A 22,520-nucleotide genomic window follows, 5' to 3' on the forward strand; every position below is an offset into this window, starting at 1 on the left:
GCGTCGGTGCCTGCGTCGACGCAGGCCGCATGTATCTGACGAAGAAGGAGGCTGGGTTCTTTGGAGGGTTAGGGAGGGGAGAGAACAGGGTAGTGGGCGGAGCTTGTGCGTCGAACTCGGGACGGACGTTCTACGTGGGAGGAATACAGTGCGCGCGCGCGCGCATGACGCAGTTGCCCATGGTAACCGGGAGCCGCGTAGAGGATGGTGAGTGAGAGATTAGGAGGGGGAGAAGGCCGAGGGGGGCCCGGGAGAGCGTTGTGGGAAGTGGGAGCGCAGAACCGGCCCTCCGCCCTGTGCTGGGTGCGGGGCAGGATCCGTCCTGTGGCGGCGGAGCGCTCCGTGTTGAGGGAGGGGCATGCTGCTCTAAAGGGATGGATGAGGAGACGATGAATGGGCCTGGCTGAAGGGAGGGGCGGGAGTCGTGTACCTGGAGCTGAAGGAACCGCTCAGGTGACGAGGGGGACGGAGAGGCTGAGATCGCCAGATTTCTATTTTTAATTCATTTATTTAAAATCAGAAATAAGGACCCCTTCATCTGTTTATTATTTCAAAACTGCGAGTTATTGGATGTGCTCTGGGAAGCTGTGAGAATAGCATGTAAAGTATTGCAACACGGTTACCCACCCCACGCCTCGTATTCTGTGAGATACAGTACAATCTTCTGCGAGACTGAAAGGTTGCTGTTCAAGGGGCGATATCTTCGTTGTTGTTTTATAATGACACGTGGCAGCTGTAAGCAGGACAGGTTGAGATGGGATTTGCGGGATTCTCAGTGGGGGACCTTAGGGGGAGAAGAGAGTTGGTTGGGTTGTTGAAATAACTCATTTTCGAAGTGGAATTGGGTCAAGAGGAATCCCGGGGTTTTCCCCACAGATGGTCAAAGAAAGACGTGAAATAAAAGTCAAATGCACCTTGTTACAGGGTTTTAAATATACGCAAGAACACATTGCAGTTTGTTTGTTTTTTAATTCTGGTGTTACAGATCTTCTATGTGTTCATCTCCTTACTAGCTTACTTGATCTGCAGCAAGCATTATCTGATAAGATAAGAAGAGTCAAACTGGATCAGAGCAAAAACTCTTCTAGTTCAGCATTCTGTTCCCACAATGGCCAACCAAATGCCCATGGGGAACCTACAAGTGGAACATGAATGATATAGCACTTTCCTATTATCTTTCCCCTACAGCTAGTATTTAGAAGCACCTTGCCTCTGATTTTTCAGATTGTAAATTGCCATTGTGAATAACAAGCAATGATAACTTTACTCACCATGAATTTATATTCATTCATTTTTTAAAGCCAACCAGCTTGGCAGCAAATTCCAAAGTTTTAACTAGGGTGTGAAGAAGTACTTCCTTTTGTCTTTTCTTAGTTTCCTACCACACATCTTCACTTGATGACCTTTGATTCTAGAATTATGAGGGAGTTCAGGAACCACTGCTTACCAGCTTTTGCACAATCTTATAAACCTGTATCATATCCCCCTTTACCCCCTTTTTTTTGTAAATGAAAAAAGTCCAAAACATTGTAAGATGAAAGGGGTTTTGCTCCAGCCCCTTGATTTTTGTTGTTGTCTTTTTCTGAACCTTTTCCAGCGTTACAATATTCTTTTTGAAGTGATTTAGAGGTGTACAAAGTATTCCAACACTGCCTCCTTCCCTATAAAGTGTGGAAATATAGCCTGTTAGACCTTTAAAATAGCCCCTTCTAAGTGAGTTACAAAGTTTCCCACTTCCCCCAGCAAAGAAGAATACCACACACTTTGAAAATTAAAAATGGTTTATCTACAAACTCTCCAAAGGTCAGATTCATGTGCATTCAGAAAAAGTTGCACAGGCAGTAAAACTTAGCTTAGTTACAAAGTAATAAAAGTGCCTAGAGATTACAGTGGTACCTTGGGTTACAGACGCTTCAGGTTACAGACTCCGCTAACCCAGAAATAGTACCTCAGGTTAAGAACTTTGCTTCAGGATGAGAACAGAAATCGCGTAGCGGCAGCAGCAGGAGGCCCCATTAGCTAAAGTGGTACCTCAGGTTAAGAACAGTTTCAGGTTAAGAATGGACCTCCGGAGCAAATTAAGTTCTTAACCGGAGGTACCACTGTATTGGTATAGGAACTGAAGAGTGGCTGGTGAGAGCCATGCAATTTTGCTGGAGCAACTAACTCAAACCTTCACATGCTGAGCTTCTTGGGTACACTAAGTGGGGTGGGTGGGTGTTTGTTTACCTCTTTCCTCCCAAGGTGAAGGGAAATGACATGGCTAAGCCTGACAGGGTAGCTTACTCTATGGTATCAACCCCTTCATGCATTAATTAGACTTAAACATGTTGGTTATATGAGACTGATTATCCCACACTCTTGGATTGTATATTTTAATCACTGGTTTTGTGATTAAAAATTTGCTGTTAATAAATACAAACTATTTAAATTGTTGTAGCCTACCTTGGGACCTATGGGTGGAGGGGTGGGTAGTAGTGATTATGATGATAATTTGAAGTTGTACCATAGATTTGTCGGAGGATGAATATTCAAAATCATTATTCATAATTTCTGTAGTATTTTTCAGAAATATGGGGAAGCTTCTGCACTTCATCAGTATTTTGAAAAATACTGTAGCTGTGTGATAATTGTTAGCCCTCACAGCTTTTTCACATAGTTATGCTACTAATGCAGCTAGTACTAATACTGTATGCAGCTCAGCCCTGAGATGCAGGAGTAAGACAATCAAATACATTTCATGGCATCAGCTAGTTTATTAAGGCCATGACAAATTCACTCCGCACACTCTTCCACCCAGAACTTTGTAACCTAATTACACAATGGACCATTAAGTATTAATGATTATAGACCTATCTTCCATAAATTTGTCTAATCTTTTAAAGTCATTGAAGGATATAGTTCTATGGTTTCCAGGAGGACATACCAGGGAGCATAGGATTTTGAGGATCTCCTCTGCTGGCAGGAAGGGGTATTTTCCCCAAGAAGTCCCCTGCCAGCTGCCTTTTAAAAGGCCACACTATTGCCCCTCTGCTGTTGGTGCAAAGACAAATAGCATTTTAGGGTGGGGCAGACTGAAAGGCTTGCACACATTACAGTTCAGCCTTAGCTGTGTTAGATTGATGTCATGTAGATTTCCTCCCTTCCTAATCCCACATTCCAAGACAGGACTCAGCCATATAGTTACTGTGCAACACACTTCTACCTTGCCTTACAACAATTGCTGCTAAGGCTGAGAAGATAGAATTCAATGAAATCTACTATTGGGGAAGCAGCCTCAGTGACTATCTTACAGGACAGCTGTACTTGACTTGATCTTTAGAGAAATACCACATCAACTAAGTAAACATTTGCTGGTTACCAAAGGCAGATTTCTTTGTACTTGCACTCTAAATTCATTATCAAAGGTTTATGGCTAATCCAGATAAACAGCAGGTATTTACTTCTCTCCTCTAATGGGATTCCGCTCTCTGTTCTTTAGTGATTGGCAAGCCTCCCTACTACCAGCCAATAGCATGTGTGGCAATTCTCTCTATGGTATTTCTTATATGGGTCACTTTGGTAGAAAATAACAGGCATTTTTTAAATGTGTATTTTTCGCATGATGCTTTCCCCTAAGTATATATTTGAAATATTCTGCATTTGTCGTATAAATACATTATTGATGTCAACAGTTATGTGACACGGATTACAACCAGAAAACTGATACAGTGTAGAGCAGGGATCAGTAACCTTTTTTAGCCATGGGCTGGTCCACCGTCCCTCAGACCATGTGGTGGGCTCGACTATATTTTTTTGGGGGGGGGATGAATGAATTCCTATGCCCCACAAATAACCCAGAGATGCATTTTAAATAAAAGCACACATTCTACTCATGTAAAAACACGCTGGTTCCCAGACTGTCCGTGGGCTGGATTGAGAAGGTGATTGGGCCTTAGGTTGCCTACCCCTGGTGTAGAGTTAAAAGAATAGCAAGTTTTAAAAGAGAACTATAGCTATTTAATGCTATGCTTTAACATTGTACTAGCATGTGTAACTGTTCAAATAAACAGACAATCTGGTACTCCCTCTTTATGCTTTATATTTGGATATGGAGAGTATTTTGTGGAGCTCAAGGGACAGAGTGCTCTAGTAGTGGATAGACTTGGCTCATGACATACTCAGATCATGACAACCTGAGTTCAAGGCCTTATTTAACTTGTTTGCTGATCTTGGGCAGCTTAATTGCTCTCTACCCTAGTTTGTGTATTAGTCATAATAGGGTTGTTTTGAAATAAATATTTACTATGAGGTATTTTGCAGCTTTAAAAATGATACAGAAATATTTTCAAGTTCTACTGATTTCAACAGGATAACTAAATGCATGTTTATAAATGCATGTCTTCAAATTGTTGTTGTTGTTAATTATGTTTATAGACTAATTTTCAGGCAATATGCCTACCAGAGTGATTTCCAACAACAATTAAAGCATTATGAACAAATTTAAATCATGCTGCACAGTTAAAATTAAGAGCACCTAGTACAAATAAAAATACAAATGCGGAGGAGGGGGAGAAATCAACCAAAGTCCTGGGCAAAAAATATGAGTTCTTAACTACTGGTAAAAACTCATAATGGTTGCTGCAAATATTATTTGGAGACGAAGGGAATTCCATGGTTGGATGGCCTGTATAAATGCAACACCTCTGTCTCTGCCAGATCTCAGTGTCTCAATATAAAAAAATGTATGGCTGGATCATGTCCAAGATTAATAAGTATATGTTAGTGGTTCCCCTTATGGCCTTTGTGAAATAACTGTTGCTTATCAAGTGTGTGCTCAGAATAAAATAACTTACACCAGTGGTGTGTTTTCAGCCTAAAAAGTTCCTTTTGCTTCAGCATAGTTTTTCCTGACAAAATGCCAATAAAGATGTTCAGTTATTGTATGTTTGGAATGTAAGATATGTTTGGTTTTTGCTCACACTCAAAATATTTAATTATTTAAAATTAAAACCAACAATGACCCCATGGAACTTATTATTAATACATGCATCCTTGATAGAAAAGAACATCTTTCCACAACTGATAAATTAAAATAATTGCGTTGTTACTGTGTACCCTCGCTTACACGTGTATCCTGCTCTCCACCTGGACCAAAGGAACTTATACTAGGGTTTTTAAATGAGTCATGGTGAGCCGCAGAATAACTTTTTCTAAATGCTATGGAGGGGATTAGCAATGAGACAAAGCTCAAGAACGGCCTCAGTCCAGTATACCTGAAGGAGCGTCTCCACCCCCATCATTCTACCCAGACACTGAGGTCCAGCACCGAGGGCCTTCTGGCGGTTCCCTCACTGCGAGAAGCCAAGTTACAGGGAACCAGGCAGAGGGCCTTCTCGGTAGTGGCGCCCTCCCTGTGGAACGCCCTCCCACCAGATGTCAAAGAGAACAACAACTACCAGACTTTTAGAAGACATCTGAAGGCAGCCCTGTTTAGGGAAGCCTATAATGTTTGATGTATCACAGTATTTTAATATTCTTTTGGAAGCTGCCCAGAGTGGCTGGGGAAGCCCAGCCAGATGGGCGGGGTATAAATAATAAATTATTATTATTATTATTATTATTATTATTATTATTATTATTAATTAGGAAAATATATTATGTACCTAAAACAAAGAACAAAAAAACAGAGTTTAGAGTTGATAGTTGGCTGTGATGTGACCAAGAGCACTTCTTATAATTTACTAAGATATGCTGTTGGCTTTAAGAATGTTTCAGTCAGTCATATGAACTGGAGGAGAAACAAGCACAGGGAAAATACAAGCAATAACAGCAGATGTCACAGGTGACCTGTGACAGGTTGCTAGCAAAGCTAGGACTAGAAAGCAGATCTTTTGGCCTTAATAATAGTTTTGTCACCCAGTGGCCAATCTGGCTGATCTGCATCTTATAGAGATGTAAGAAAGCAGCCCAGATACATTTACATATCAGTGCCCAACATGCCCTTCCAGCTGACACTTCTTTTAAAGTAGTACAGGTGTTTGAGTGCTGGCACCACCAATGCACACAATTATTTCTAGCATTTTTGCAATGCAAATAAACTCACAGGGATCTTCTGTTCCCAAACCCTGAAAGCTACTCTCAGCTCAAGGATCTATCACTTGAAATCTGCTGAACTTTCTTAGCTACACAATGCAGGCAATTGAGAGGTTTGCAATAGATACATCATGAAAACGCTGACATGTGAATGTATCATTTGCCTGGAATGGTTCAGAGAATAAATACAAGGGGCTGTGGATAATCAGAATCATTAGTAGGTAAGAATTCATGGCATGGCTAGTTGGAATGTAGAGGGAGGATTTGGATTATGGGATTTTGTATAAATGAGGATTGGCTGGTGGCAAAAGTAATAAAACTAATTCAGCAGCTTGACTGAAATTCTTTACTGCCCTAAATCTTGAGACCTAACACCCTGATATGAATGATTTATGATACGATCTAATATTAATGGCAGTTCTTAACACTAGTGGGAGCTGCATGAGGGGGCAAAATGGCCTTCAAATGGGAAGAATGAGAAGGAGGTGATAAATCTTAGGACCCCCCTCTGAGCAAGTGCTATCATTTGTTGCTATAGGTTCATGGACACACCAAAATAAGGGTTAGGTCCATGCATGGAAAATGAAGTTAAGAGCTTGGGCATTCTTCTTTCTCAGCTTGTATTACTGTTCTAGTTAAGATTTCTTTCTGTATAATATGTCTCTTAAAATCCACCCTGATTCTAGTAAAATCCTCATTTCAGACTCTCATTCTATCCTGCATGGGTTGTTGTCATGTTTTGCTTGACAATTTCTTGTCTCTCAGCTTAAGCCTATTTTCTCTGTTCTCTTAATTTTTCTTCATTTGTGCTTTAATCATGTTACAGACATATATATTTCTGTTTCCATTGTCTGTTGTCCCATGCAACATGGTTTTAGGACTTGTTACTTTTTTCCTTGCACAGCCTCCCACTTGGACATTTAATTCACTTATTTGGCTTGATTTATGCTCATAGCATTCACATTTTTTTCTGCCTCAGTGCTATCTTTCGATCTTAGGTACCTGATGAGATGAACTCTGGTCTATGAGAGTTTATGCCATCACTAACTTGTTAGTCTTAAAGTGTGCCGCATGATAGTTGTTGCAACAAACTAACACTGATACCCTTCTGGAAATATTTTCCACTTCTTACTTGTTACGTACTATCTAGCTGCAATCTCATTCTGGATTCTACAACATAATTTTATTGTGGTTTATTTAAAAACATATATTTTGCAGCTGCTTCTTTTCATAGTGCTGGTGTGTTGCAAGATTCTGACCTATATTTTTATTTATACGTTACTTCTGTTGCAAAGTTATTGCATAGATCCACCCACTTTGATTATTTTTCTTTCTTATTTTTCAACATCTTTATCTTATTCTCCCTTCTGCTGCTTCTATTCTTCTTTCATTGTTCTGATCATGCTATCATCTCCTTATTTTCCTTTTCCTTTTCCCTTTCCTCTTTTTTGTGTGTTTGTTTTTTGCTAGCTTTCAGTGCTAATAGCCACTCGTGGTCTTGCCACTTGTAATCTGCCTTTCTTGCTTTCTCCCTTTACTCTAGTCTCCTCTGCAGCCCCTTCATTCATAAAAAAAAATATTATTAAACTTGCATCTCCCTGTGCTCTTTCTTATTTTGATGTTTCCACTCTCCCAAATGTAAGGAACTCTTTTCCTTTCTCTAGACACTTGACCTCCTCATTATCCTACTTTAGGAAATTATTAAAACTTCTATATTCTCTTTTGCATTTCTTTCTTGATGTTCTTTTTTAAAATAATTATTTTAGTGCTATGTTAATTACCAAATAGTTCTGTGTGTTTACTCTCCTGCTTCCTTTTAATCTCACTCATTAAGTGGAAAATCCCTCTTTCAAATCCCCTTTCTTTTTGTCTCATGTATCACAGATCATTAACCTACAGGCAGCAACTTGTACATTTTGTTCATGTGTTATAAGGCTATTCAGGATCTCCTTTCTTTCTGTTTCTCATTGATTTTTGGCAACGATGATAAAAATAACATCTAGCAAGTAACATCTCCTGCCCTTTCTCACTAACAGGGTTTGCTGTCAATTCTGCGCAAATTGAAGAGTGCACCAGACCAGGAGGTAAGAATCCTCCTCCTGGGATTGGATAATGCAGGCAAGACCACACTTTTGAAACAACTAGCATCTGAAGACATCACCCACATTACTCCCACACAGGTAAGGAATGAGGCTTTTGGTGCTCTGCTAAATCTTGAAGTTTGGAGAATGGAGAAGGAAGGGTGGCTACAAACAGAATCTGTCTTGCAACCAAAAGTAAAATATAATCTCTTTTTATAAAAATAAAAAATAAAGCTGCTACAGATGCCACAACACCTATGTACTCCCCCCCCCCCATTTTCCTTTATTCCAATAGTAGTTTACCCACAGTTCTAGGACTCATATAGCTTTTACCTCATGCAGCCACTTCCTAAGGCCATAGAAAGCTGCCTTATACTACTACTACTACTAATAATTTATTATTTTTACCCTGCCATCTGGCTGGGCGGTTCCCAACTCTGGGCGGCTCCCAACAGAATATTATTATTATTAATAATAAAGCGATAAAACATCAAACATTAAAAACTTCCCTAAAAAAGGCTGCATTCAGGTGTCTTCTAAAAGTCAAATAGTTGTTTATTTCCTTGACATCTGATAGGAGGGCGTTCCGCAGGGTGGGTGCCACCACCGAGAAGGCCCTCTGCCTGGTTCCCTGTAACCTCACATCTCACAGTGAGGGAACCACCAGAAGGCCCTCAGAGCTGAACATCAGTGTCCTGGCAGAATGATGGAGGTGGAAGATGCTCGTTCAGGTATACTGGGCCGAGGCCGTTTAGGGCTTTAAAGGTCAGCACCAACACTTTGAAGCTCGGAAACGTACTGGGAGCCAGTGTAGGTCTTTCAGGACCAGTGTTATATGGTCTCGGCGGCCACTCCCAGGCACCAGCCTAGCTGCTGCATTCTGGGTCACCTTCAAAGGTATCCCCACATATACTGAGTCGGACCATTTCTCCATCTCACACATTGTAGTCCAGACTTACTGGCAGCGGCTCTCTAGGGGTTTCAGGCAGGACCCTTTCCCAGCCTTACCTAGAGATCACAGGGATTCAACCTGGGACCTTTAGCATACAGAGCATGTGCTTTCTAAGTGAGCTATGACTCTTTTCCTCACATGTTAATATAGTGATGTGCAGATTGAAGGGGTGTGCATGTGCCCAATGGAATGGTAACAGTTGTAGAGTGCATGCATTTCTTGCTTTAAAACTTCTCAGACTATGAACACACACTAGAGAATCAGAAGATTAAACCAAGCTGCATGTTGTTACGCCCTTCAGTGTTGCAGTTCAGCACATACACGCTGCAGATATTTCACATGTATACTTCAAAACTGCAACACACACAGTGTCCCTCTGTCCTCTCTACATGCACCAACTCTCCAGAGCTTTTTTTAAGGGCTAAAGTATCTTTCATTAGTTGCTCAACTGACACCATCCCAATGTTGGCCAGTGGATGGTGCTAGAGATTGTACAAGGTTGGATCTCCTTCCCCCAGTCCTCAAGATGGAGCACATTGCCTATGAGATGCTCCCATGCCTTAGAGAAAAAGCCCACCCTCAGATTCCAAGCTTAAAGCCAATCCCCTGTATTGTGTGGCAGCTCACTGCCAGCCTGCACCACATCCTGTTTTTCCGGTTGCACTCCCCTTTCAGTTGGAGCTTTAATTGATGAAATGGGCCCTTCAAAAGTGCAGCTGTTGCTTCTAGTTTTCTCATATCAACTCACATACAGACTTCTGCTTCTCGTTAGCCTGCACATTGGCCTCAGCTTTCAGTAGCTGAGGCTTACTCCTTGCAAGGCTGTGTGATTTCTTCTTATCTGCATTGTTCTCTCACCTCCCACTGCACCTTCCTTTCTTGTTATGAGCTGCAACATACATCTTTATAGCTTTGACAGAAACAGACCCTGATCCATGCAAGGCTGCTATAGCCTTCACCTTGCCCACAGCCAATCCATCTGAATAGCAGCATGGGGTTTATTTTGTTAGGGTTTCCAGAGTTGTGATATATAAACTGTGACTGATGTGTGCCTATGAATCTGAAGCCAGGCATCACGTTAACACCAGTTATACTTTATCTCTGCTTGTCACAGGGTTTTAACATCAAAAGCGTGCAAGCACAAGGTTTCAAGCTGAATGTGTGGGACATTGGTGGACAGAGGAAGATCAGGCCATACTGGAGGAATTATTTTGAGAACACCGATATCCTGGTAAGCATTGGCCACTGCTGAATGCTACATTAAATACCATAGTGACTTTAACAGCTAAGAAATACTGCAATCAAAGTCATTTGTTTTGCAGCAGTCAGCCAGTCTGAAGATTCTTGCAGAGCCAGTGTGTGCACGTGAATTATGAAATCTGCAGAAACATTTATTTTTAACTGGTCTCTCAACAGTGTGCTATGTGACAGTTCCATTTGGTTTTGCCTTCCCTTTGAAGTAGCTCTGTGTTCCAGGCTGAAAAATATGAACCAAATTACTAGGTGCAATTCTCAAGTTCTTTTCTTCTTCTTCAGTACTCTACAAAACACAGTAAGGGTGCCACCAAAGTACAACCACATTGCACAATTAAAACAACATTTTATGGAGCTCTTCCTTCCATGGCATCTTTTGAAGGACACTTATATGACTCCCAGATGCCATTTCCTTTTTGAATGTTCAAAAGTCTTCACATTCATTATCTTAGTAATATTTATGACAACAGTCATGTAAGATAAATCAGTATTATCTCCATGTTGCAAGTGGTGAACTGATGCTAAGAGATTACTGCTGCCTAACTGGCCAATCCAACTATCCTGCTATGCCAGATCTGTCACCAATGTGACATAGCTGCAATGCTGCTCTCAGCAGCAGAGGCAATGGAGAAACAAACAGCAGTACACCAACATGTACAGATAGCCCATAGTATCCCTGGAAATTCATTAATGACCCTCTAATGATAAGGTTCTACAAACAAGCAAATTTTTTCAAGGGTTACACACAGAAAAAGGAGTGTCAGTTATAATACCATGCCAGCTCCATACCTCAGTGGAGAAGAACCCATGCTCCCTCCATAATAGGTAAAACCTATTATGAGTACAGTGCTTCTGCACAGGAACTCATCAAAACACTCCAGAAAATACAGTCATACTAGGGTGATGCAGATGCAGAAAAGGGAGCAGTATAGTTCCCTGCCCCAGTTTTGTTCCACATAGCAGTGTTCTATCAACATAAAGGTTCTACTGGCAGTAATCCTGCTCACACTGGGGGTTATTGCTGGTATATTCCCCCAGCCCTATTGGAATTTGGGATAGTAGCAATCACAGCCTTTCCATTGGATGAAATTTGAACTGAGAACACATAGCCCCTTCTCTGAGTTGTTATCCTATACCAGCTCAGTCAGTTGGCTTTTTGAAGCACAGTTGAAGAAGCATTTAGAAGGCCTGCTAACCAGAGGATCAAGGAAGACAAGTCCCTTGATGACGTTTTGCTCTTTGGCAAGGTCTGCTTGACTGACAGCTATCATATTGCTATCATGGCTTCATCAGTGAGGCAATAGTGCACTGTTGGATGCAGAAAGGACTGGTGATGGAGAAAAGTCAGAACTGCAAAGGGCAGACTGAATATCAATATTTATGGGTTGTATCCAGACTTCGTGTAAGCCTAGGACCCCATGGAAAGGCCTGTTATATAGTATGGAGGGCGGCAGTAGTGGGGAGAGGGGAATCATCAAGAGTTGATCAGAGGCTGCCTACTTCAGTGGGGAGAAGAGGACAGAAGGCACTCTGTAGCATGATCAGTCTTTTACACATGCAGAGCCTGAAAAATCCTATATATTGATTTATATATTTATTTACGATATAACTATATCAAAAGCATCTTGCAAAAACAAAATATCCAGTTGAAACAATAAAAATGTACAGATAAAAAGCCGAAGGGCAGTTGTGACAGCAAAAATGAAATAAATCAAAGAAAAGCAGGAAGTATATAGATTGCTCAGTTAAAAGCCCTGGAGAAAATAAAAGATTTGGACACCCAAAGGACACCAGTGTTGGTGCCTCACAAACCTGCCTGGGGAAGAGGATTAACAGGCAGGGCACTAGAAACAAGTGGTGGAGTGACATGGGTGGGGCACCATCTCTCTCTCGCTTCCCAACACAGCAGGTCACTGGTGCTTATTGAGAGGGGAGGGCAAGGTGTGGGAAGCTTGGCCCAGTGTAGGGTGTGGCAGTGGGAGCATTGGATTGGCTCCTCCTGCAGGGCAGCATCACTGAAAAGGTGCACTCTCTTGTTGGCACCTGTCTTAACATCCTCCAGCAAGGGAATCTTGAGGAGAACTTCCAAAGTAGATCTTAAAAACATACTCCAGTCTGGTAAAGAAGTGTATCACTGACATTACCAGGGAGGTTCTATGGAAGTTAACTGCAGACTTCAGGACTCTGCACCTTTCTTTGATAGCAGCAATTCAGTACTGCAGGCACATCCATTCAAAAAGCAGAGTATCTGTTATAGCTAGGATAAAGGATTGTGGGATGGGGAACTTAGCTGCTAAGTGATTAAGATCATTTTACTAGCCCCCCCTGCCTCCTCTTCTACTGAGGAGAGGTAGCATATGCTACCGAATGTCTGAAGATCCTGTATCTTGGCAGGTTTAGATAAGTCATGAAGATTTTGAACAGTTAATCAACTATTCAACTCATATATCTATGTAGTTCTTGTATAGAGACAAAGATGAAAGGTGCTTTTTAAACTTCTTTATTTTTCAGTTTCTAAAAATACATATAACAATCCCCATAAAGCCCCACTGCCCAAGAAAGGACGAAGTAGTGTATGTTTAAACTAAGACCAAATGGATACTTAGGAACCCCCATCATCTCCAGTCTAGGAATCTCAACAAGAAAACCTTGACGTTTGCAAACACAAGAGTAGGCAAATTAATGTAAAATAAATTTTATCACTTCAATCCATTTTATAATTTATGCCATCGTTTGCCCAGATTTCCTTTATATCTGATTCACTTTGATTGCCTATGGGCATTCTTTCTTTTTTTAAAAACAAACCTAAATCCATGAGCAGGGGCATTCCCCCTTTCTGATCTATCATTTACAAAAATGTTTTGAAGGAAATGCTGGAACACAGAACCCAAACTAGCCCTGTGTGCCTTGGAAACAAGACAGCTTGCTAACTAAGATGCCTGTCTCTGCTCTAAACTGAAGAGTATTGCACAAGTGAGAGGCCCCTCCAAGAATATTTTTAACACATGAAGTGATTGCACATTCATAAACATGCAGGTGTTCTTGAATGGGAGATACTCCAGCTACCCACACCTGTGCTATTTGGAAGCTATGCACAGTCAAATAAAGGTGTGTATATTTGAATGATTGCATATTCAGACACACACCTGCAGCTATTTGGCATCGAGCCTTCTAGTTATGGGAAGTAGGCACTTGACGTGTATCTACCTTGGTTGGTGCAGTGCTGTTCACTGTGGCATTGCCATAAGGTCTGCAGTCTCGAGTTGTGAATGAGATGCTTTTCACAAGTTACGCTTAGATAAGAGGTCCTTGGGGAACAGCCAGATGCTATAGGGATCTGGTGGATGCTTCTGTAAGTGCAGCCTTCTTGTCTGAGGACTAAACCAGTGTTTCACCCTCACAACAAAAGTGCCCCATTACTATAAACATTGTCTTCTTTGGGGTAATATACCATTTTGCCCCATGGCTGGTTCTGTAACTACTAACTAACCTAAGAATCAAAGTTGTTGAGGCTGGTTGCCAGGCCATATGCCCAAGTATTACAGTGACCCAGTTTTGATGAGCATATCTTATGTTAATAAAGCTGAGATGTGAGTGAGCCTTTTGCCTAAGGTCATGGCCCCTTTCCTCCCTACCATTTTGACACAATTTCCCATAGTTTCCTGTTTTTTTCCAAACCTGGAAATTATGGTTACTATCTTTGGAAAAACCCAGAATTCTAAACCAACTTCAATATGTGGTCTACATTCCTGGCTTGTTACAAAGATGGTAACCATAAGTTCTCAGTCTGGACAAAATAAGATGACACAATTCATTAGAAAAGGGGAGCCAACATGGTGTCTTCTCGATGTTGTTGGACTGCAGCTTCCATCATTCCTGACATTTAGCTGGCTGAGACAGATGGGAGCTGTAGCCCCACAATGTCTGGAGGGTACCACATCGCCTACCCTTGAATTAAAGATTCAGGTCGGTAGCCGTGTTTGTCTGATGCAGTCGAAATAAAAATTAAAAAATTAAAAATTGTCCAGTAGCACCTTATAGACCACCTAAGTGTGTTCTGGTATAAGCTTTCGTCTGAAGAAGTATACATGCACACGAAAGCTTACACCAGAACAAATTTCGTTGGTCTATAAGGACATTTTTTTTTTTTTAATTACAGACTTCCTGCTTTAATTGCAACTCACATGAAGGGAGAAGGTAAATGACAGCCTGTTTTGAAATGGCTTGTTCTTCTTTCAGCTTGTTAAGATATGACCATCCAAATGTGACCACTGTCAAATAAGATGTCAGTGATACATCTTATTTGGGCTGAATGCATTAATTTTCTGGAATCTCTTCTTGCTGACTGTAAGTTGTAAATGGCTAACAATAGCCAGGGGTAAGAAAATTTTCCATCCAACCCACAAAAAGGAAGAAGACATTATGGGGAGTAAGAAGATGCTGATGGGATATAAAGAGCTATGTGATGAACAATTTTTCAAGACCACCTGCTTCCCCTTCTGCTGAGGTGTGGAAGTGCAGTAAGTCCCACCCACCCCCACCCCACTGATGTAATTATAGACACATTTTAGTGACTTATCACTTGGTAAATGGATGTTTGTATTCACACACGCCAAAATAAATATCTGTGCCAAATCTTGCCAAAGTACAACCATCCACTATCAGAATAATGGGAATTTTCAGACATGATATATAGGTGAATAAAAGTTTTCCTGACTGCAGGTTCCTTAAAAAAGAAGTAATGCCAAGTCAGTGTGATTGGAAATGGGCTAGTGGGAAGACTTGTTTTTTCACATTGATTATTTCTTGGCTAATGTTGCATTCTTAACTATTTTGCCCTTTTTTTTTTTTAGATTTATGTCATTGATAGTGCAGATAGAAAGAGATTTGAAGAAACGGGTCAGGTAAGTAATGCACAACTTCAGGAAATCGCTTTACGCCTTTTTCTATAATATATATAAGTACATAGAACACTGACAGACATTTGAAAAGGGACTGATGTACAGTTTGCCATTTTAAAAGCAAGCTAAGCCTTGTTAAGTTTAAATTATTGTTTGCTGCCAAATGAATTAATGAACGTTTAGGCTACTCTTCTGCGTTTTTAAGCTCTTTTCTGTTTTCCTCAAGTAAAACCCAAAGAAATAGGATTGTTCTGCAGGGACAGTTAAGACTGGTACAGCTATATCCATTTCCAGCTATCTGGCTACCATAATTAAGACTACAGAGGTTTGTATAGCATGCAGGGACATAGTGCTCAATTACAGAACACACAGCATGGATGTGCTAGTGGTGGTGGACTACAAAGTGCATCAGAAATAATCATGCATTGATAATCTTCAACAACATATGTAAAGGACTTGCTAACCACCCATCTATGAATTCTGTGCTACCTCTGCCAGTATTGTTCCTTCTGGTACCTTTCACCGCAAGTTTAGGACTGAAGGGTTTAACATTCCCGGGCACCTGCCCATTATTTTTGGTCTGTTTCCTTACAGTTCTAAGGCTATCTTACAACAAGTTTAGAATGAGATTTAGCAGGCTCCATTTCCCATTTTCTTTAACTATCTAATCCCTAACGCATTCATTGATATTATCAACAAATGATGTCTGTATGAGCGCTTTGCATCCCTTTTAGTAGCCAGAACAGCTGCCTTTTATGAAGATGAGCTTGTTTCTGGATAGAGATATTATCAGTGATGTCCCATGCATGAATTACAGTTGCTTAAACTGGAACAAAGTTCAAAGCTTGCTGTTAGCATTCCTGCAGAATTTGAAGCATATGTAGGATAAAACCACCTGTTTTCGAGGGCCGCTCCATTCTACTAGCAAGTCAAGTTAAAAATGTGCCAGCATGTATTTTTGCTGTGTCATCAGTGCTGATCTCTAGAGGGTTGGGATTGACAGTGCCTTGAAAACAACTGGTAATATTGGACTGAGCTAAAACTTTCTCTGTTCCATAGACAGAGGGATTTGATTTGCTTTTAAATCTCTGTCTCAGTAATTGTATGTACCAGTTACTTGTTTTACTATAACATCTGTGCTTTGTTGAAACATTAGCCCTATATATGTTACTAAAACGTGTACAACTACTTAGATACAACAGTCAGCCTCCCATTGCCAAAGGCTTTTTAAAAATACTGGCTGCATCTTTATGATTCTTACAGGAGCTAGCGGAACTCTTAGATGAAGAGAAGCTAAGTGGTGTTCCTGTGCTCATCTTTGCGAACAAACAAGATTTGCTGACGGCAGCCCCTGCTGCAGAGATTGTAGAGGGTCTGAACTTGCACACGATCCGTGACAGAGTCTGGCAGATTCAGTCTTGTTCGGCCCTCACAGGAGAGGGTGTGTCGGTGAGGAGGCAATGTTTATTCTGGCAGAATAGCCTTTCCACTGGTCTGAATGAGAAATGCACCCCCCCCCCCATTCTGGATCATAATGTATGATGTATTTATTGCAAAACTGGAAACTCAACAAAACAAAGCAAAAAATGTGTAGCTTGGTGTGTGGAGGGAGGTAAAGACTTCTAACACAGACTCAGGCTCTCTCATGAGATTCTCCCTCCTCCTTAAACTTAGAGTCTCCATTACATCATTAGGTCTCATGATGCTGTTTCAACATTGCTTGCCTGATCTATATACATATACTGTAGGGTGGTATTCAACTAAGTTTTATTCAGAGTAAATCAAAATTAATAGTCTTAACTTGGCCATTTTCATCTACTTCAATGGGTCTTCTCTGAGTAAAACGTACGGTAGTTGACTACCACCCATAGTCAGGCTGACTTGTCAACTACAACTTTCAGTGAATTTTCTATTTCCAGTGACCACTTCCCACCAGGCAACATTCTGCCTCTCATTTCCCCCCCCCCTCACACACACACTTTAAGGGAGGAGACAAATACTTCATTTTGGGAAAATCTTCTATTAAAAAAAATTGTTTGGCAAAATACCTTGCATTATATTAATATTAAATGTATCATGGGCCCAATGGAACATTCTTCCAGTTGAGGTTAGACAGGCCCCCTCACTGTGGAACTTCTGGCACCTACTGAAGACTTTTTTTTTGTTCCAACAGGCATTTTGGTTGCAGTCCGATTTTAGAGTTTTAACTGAATTTTACCTTTCCTTTGCATTGTAGTTCATCTACATCACTTGGAGACAATTGTATCTAAGCATTATATAATTGATAAATTTGCAGTGTGGAAAGCCCTCAATGCAGCGTGTAAAGAAAATATCAAAACAAAAATAGTTGAGCATTAGCTGCTCAACATAAATTACATACACACATGCACATACATCACTAGATACAGAATAAGAAAGTGGCCACTCTGATCTCATATTAGATTAGTAAATTGGATTTTGCTAGCTTTGTGTATCTTGTGGTGGTAGCAATGGAGAGCAGTATCATATAAGCTATTTTAATTGGTCTCTGTTTTTGAATGTGACAGCTTTTCATTTCTTTGAAAACTGGACACCGACGGTGAGCCAGTCATACAAACTGCTCACAGATGGTAGACTGAAACATTGCCTATGCTGCAGATACAACACTTAAACACTATGCCCCCCATACAGGTTGATTCATAGGCTTAGTGGTGGCTTAGTAGGGATGAGGATGCACAACTGCATACAGATCTATACACAGATTGTGACAGATAATTGAGGCCTGGATGAGCACCACAGTGTGGATGGGGAGACCAGTGAGCATCTGTCATGCATGTGGAAGGTTATTTCTGCACACAAAATATCCCTTGCTGGATTGGTATACATCTGTCCACTCAGATATCTGGGGCCTCTCTTTGAGCTTTCATTGGTTTAGGAAACAACTTATACAAAGGAAGCTGAGTTACAACTGTTGGTTGGCATCCATCTGTCTAGGGAGACAAAGGAAAAGTGCTCCTTCGGATGTTAAGTCAAACCATTGGAGAGTTAAAGCGCCTGCCGTGGCTGTAGAGAATGATACAGGAGAGACGTGTTTTGTTGCAGTGTGGGTTAGATGGAGGCATCTTGTTGTACTGATACAGGTGTACCATGGCGTTTCTTCTTTATGTGCTCCTTCCAGCGGTCATTCCTCCTCTGTTCACTGCTGTGGATACACGACCTGATTGTCCACAGGCACAGCAATAATCTGTAAGGGATTCCCATGCAGCATGGTTAATGTCTCCATCCTAATGGATCCTGCCATTTTCCATTCTGTGGACAGGATAAATCCAGTGTAGACATCACTGAGGCAGGAATGAGGGCTTGGGAGAGCACAAGCTGTCCTGCCATGTAATGCCCAAAATCTTCCTGATGCAGTCCATGTAGAAGGCATTGAGACGTCGTAGCTCGAGGCGGTTGTAAGTTTCCCATGACTCACTTCTATAAAGCAGTGTGGCTCAACACACAAATCTGATAGACCTTCATCTTGGTACTGGTCATTAGCATCACATTCTCTCATATTCTTGTGGAGTGGTAAGCCCTTGACGTAGCTGCCTTGCCAATAAGCTTGACCTGCTCACAGTAGAAGTAGCTTGTTATGGTGGACCCCAGGTAGACAAAATCATCTACCACCTCAAGCATGCGCTCACCAATGCTGATGCATGGAGTGTTGGCGACACCTGGAGAAGGTGCATGGAGAAGGTGACACAGCCTGACTCAGGGTGTTGTTCTTTGTCAGGCTAACGATAAGACTGCACTCCATGCAAGCTTAGGCAAAACAGCTGATGAGACTCTGTAGAGCTTCCTCAGAGTGCTCTGTCAAGGCTGCATCATCTGCAAACAACATCTCTTGGTTAAAGACCTGCTGCACTTTTGTCTTGGCATGGAGGTTTGCCAGGTTGAACAGACCCCCACTGCTCCCCTTGAATGGATTACACGCCGTCTTTAGTCAAGCTGAAGCCATATGAGAGCAACAGGGAGAAGAAGCTGGGGCAAGAACACAGCCCTGTTTCACACCATTCTTTATAGGGGAGATGTCCGAGGATGAGCCATCATACTGGACAGTGCTGCGCATGTTCTCATGAAAGGACATGATCATCTTGTGCAGCCTAGGTTGGTGTCCTATCTTACTGAGCAATGTAAAGAGTCGTTTTTGGCTGATGTGGTCAAAGGCCTTTGACAGGTCTATGAAGGTGACACAAAAGGGACACCTCTGCTCTCAGCAGCTGATGTAATGAAAAAATCATGTTGAGTCTTGACCTCTGAGCTCTAAAGCTACATTGCAACTTGGGATAGACCCTGTCAGTGAGTGACTTTAATCTGTTGAGAACTATCTGGGCGAAGGCTTTCCTCCCAGTAATCAGCAGGAAGATTCCTTGGTAGTTGTTACAATCATGGCAGTCACCTTTGTTCTTGTCGAGAGTCATAGTGCTGGAGTAGTGTGTGTCTTGTGGTGCAGATCCTGTTTCCCAACACTGCAAGAGAAGGCTATGGAGGTGCATCACGAGGGAGGAGTTGAGGCCAGCACTCAGCACTTCTGCTGGGATTCTGTCCTGTCCTGGGGCTTTATCACATGCCTGAGAGTTGATGGTGTTCTTCAACTTGTCAAGGGAAGGTGGGACATCCAGCTCTTCCAAGACAGTCGGAGTCTGGATGCTGTCAACTGCTGTGCTAGCAACCATGTTTTCTTGCCAGTACAGTTTTTGTAGTGCTCTGCCCATTGCTTCATCTGCTTGCTGTGGTCTGTGATAATCTCTCCAGATAAGATTTTTAGTGGTGCAGTGAATTGAATGTTCTGACACGGCTTTAGCCAGTAATCATTGGCACATCTTTGCCCAGTGGCCTGGCAATCAAGAGATTCCAGTGTGCCCTAAATGTGAAGTTTAAAGAATAGTTAATTTGTGCATTGAAGCTGAGGTAAATATAGAAGAATTGTTGCTTCAGCTCTTCAGGAAAAAGGAGATGTAGTGTTTCAGTCCTAGTTCACAGCATTAAAGAACCACCCTAGAGGCTGGTGACAGAACATGGAAGTGTTATCAGATATTTATTTAGAAGGCTATAAAGAGAAAGTAAATATGCCAGCTGGGAGGAGGGAAGGTACCCAGGAGGCTGTTGCATGAATAACAAGAGTGCAAGTTGGCAACAGTGGATTTGAAAAGAAAATAGGACTTTCTGTGGAACAGAAACGTACAGAGAATGAGTTAATAGGGAACGGTTTGTGACAGCCCCAGGGCAGAGTATCAAAAAAAAAGAATAAATAATGACAGCAAACGAAGGAGAAATGGTTTGAAGGTCATTTTAATTAGTTTCGTAGATTAAGCTATAGTCTGCAGAACTCAGTAGTTAAGGCTGGGGATTTCAAGGTTAATGAGATTACATTATGGTTAATAAATTATATACATTTAGAGAATTTAACTATTATTTGAAATGGGTTTCTTTAAATAAAAATGTTAATTAAGAAAGGAATCCGCTGCGAGCTTGCCCTGTATCTATTTGATACCAGTGAAAGGTTCTGATCAAGAGGCTTTGAATGTAAAGAGTGCCCCCGGTTTATTTCCATGAGCAGTAATGTAGAGCAGCCCCATTGTTTATAATTGACTCTCACTCTCCTTCAATGCACCAGTTAGGCTTCCTGCCATTGTTCAGAGAAGATAATTTTTTACCATACCCAGATTTGTACCAGGCCTTTTGTTGTTCTCATTTAACAAGCTAAAGAGAGACAGGAGCAGGCTGGCTAGAAATATCCCTCATACTACAGAATAAGGGATCAGTCAGCTCAGCGCTTCTGTTTGCCAGTACACAACTCAGGTTTATAAGCTGACATGTGAATTGCCACAAAAGAGACTTGTGGCATTTATTCTTCTCCACCCCCGCATCCAAATGTTCATTTAGCACACAGACACCCACACACAGTGTGAGCACTTGTGAAAATACCAGACACCATCCTATAGAGAATGTGTTTGAAGGCACATGATGGGAAAGCCCAGAACAGAAGCCAGTCTTCAGAGTGAAGCTACTGTAGTTTTCCTCCAAGCAATAAGGGCCACAAGCAACTGGAGCTGACAGTACTCAGCTGAATAAATGCCAATATCTTTTAAATCTAAGTCCTTCATAATTAGGATAGAATTTGAAGTATATTTGGCCCTGGTGTTTTATTTAAACAGAAATAAGAGGGGAATAGAGTTGCTGTAAAAGACTGCCCTTTTTCTTTTTTAGAAAAGGACGCCACAATATATTTTATTATTTATTAATTATACTACCAATGTGTTTTCATTTCAACATTCATTTTGTTGTTTTCATTCATGTACTAAATCAAACTAAATGGCAGTGGGAGCAATGACTTCACCGTAATGTATAGGTTTATATTTTTGTATTATAATCTTACAAAATTTGTAAACCTTGAACGGCGTCAGGTCGTTTTCTAAAAAGAAGTCTTCCACATCACCAGCCAATTACTGGTGCAGATATCCTGGTTTGTAAAAAAGAATATTCTGTATTTCCTTTTTAGTACTACTCTTACTGCAGTGACCTTTTATTACAGCCAATGATAGTTGGGGGAGGGAAATACCTTTTCACCACTTTTTATCCCCTAGCCATTGTCCTTCCTTTCCCCACTACTCTGTGCGTACTATGTTGCAATTCACTCATCGTTGTTTTTAATAAGTTATTGGGAAGTCTGTTCACTTGTCTTGACACATTTGCAAATATTGTATAAAGGCCTTGAAGAGTCTATGATCATGGGAGACTGCTTGATTGCTTGATTCCAGGAGACAAAGGAATGTGCAAGCAGGTAAGAAATTAGTGGGTTTTAAATATTAACAGAGGCAGAGAAAGGCCAGTAGAGATGTCCATGCCATCAGGTGTCCAAGACAGGATTGTGATCATACAAAGAGGCACAAAAGGAGATGGCTGGATTTTCTAACTATTTTTAACTCATCTAGCCTAGTTGGTAATGGCAGATTCCAGCCAATGAGAAACACACACACTGACACCTGGAGTCATTTGATCTTTATGCACTATCATTATTGGGAGACAACTGCCTCTTGCTATGTAAGTTAAATAAGGTTAATCAGATGATTGAAATAGGGGCTGTACTTAAAACATTGCCAATCCTATTCCCTTACTTCTGGTTTCATTTTTTTCTGTCAGTTTGTAACTGCACTTGTGATGTTGTGTTTAGCCATGTATAAAATACACTTATGCTGGCATTGTGGTATATAGAGTATAGGCACAAAAATATAA

General features: G+C 41.2%; 1 protein-coding gene and 1 long non-coding RNA gene across 3 annotated transcripts in view; both read left to right on the forward strand.

The window, feature by feature from the left end:
- The window catches only part of LOC310844222, a 399,653-nt gene that overhangs the window by 324,511 nt on the left and 52,622 nt on the right, over nucleotides 1-22,520 (forward strand). The gene's annotated exons all lie outside the window — the stretch shown is intronic.
- Nucleotides 68-22,520, forward strand: part of ARL3 (ARF like GTPase 3) — a 31,644-nt gene continuing 9,191 nt past the window's right edge. The window contains exons 1-5 of one of the 2 annotated variants that reach the window (XM_083738077.1): nucleotides 68-207; nucleotides 8,112-8,255; nucleotides 10,223-10,339; nucleotides 15,216-15,266; nucleotides 16,527-16,712. In XM_083738077.1, the coding sequence (XP_083594203.1) occupies nucleotides 205-207; nucleotides 8,112-8,255; nucleotides 10,223-10,339; nucleotides 15,216-15,266; nucleotides 16,527-16,712 (501 nt within the window). In that variant the 5' untranslated portion in view covers nucleotides 68-204. Of the gene's footprint in view, nucleotides 454-8,111; nucleotides 8,256-10,222; nucleotides 10,340-15,215; nucleotides 15,267-16,526; nucleotides 16,713-22,520 lie in introns of both variants that reach the window. The other variant, XM_083738076.1, reaches the window with a different exon arrangement.

Source organism: Podarcis gaigeae, assembly GCF_964106915.1.
Source record: "Podarcis gaigeae genome assembly, chromosome: 5".
Classification (NCBI taxonomy): Eukaryota; Metazoa; Chordata; class Lepidosauria; order Squamata; family Lacertidae; genus Podarcis; species Podarcis gaigeae.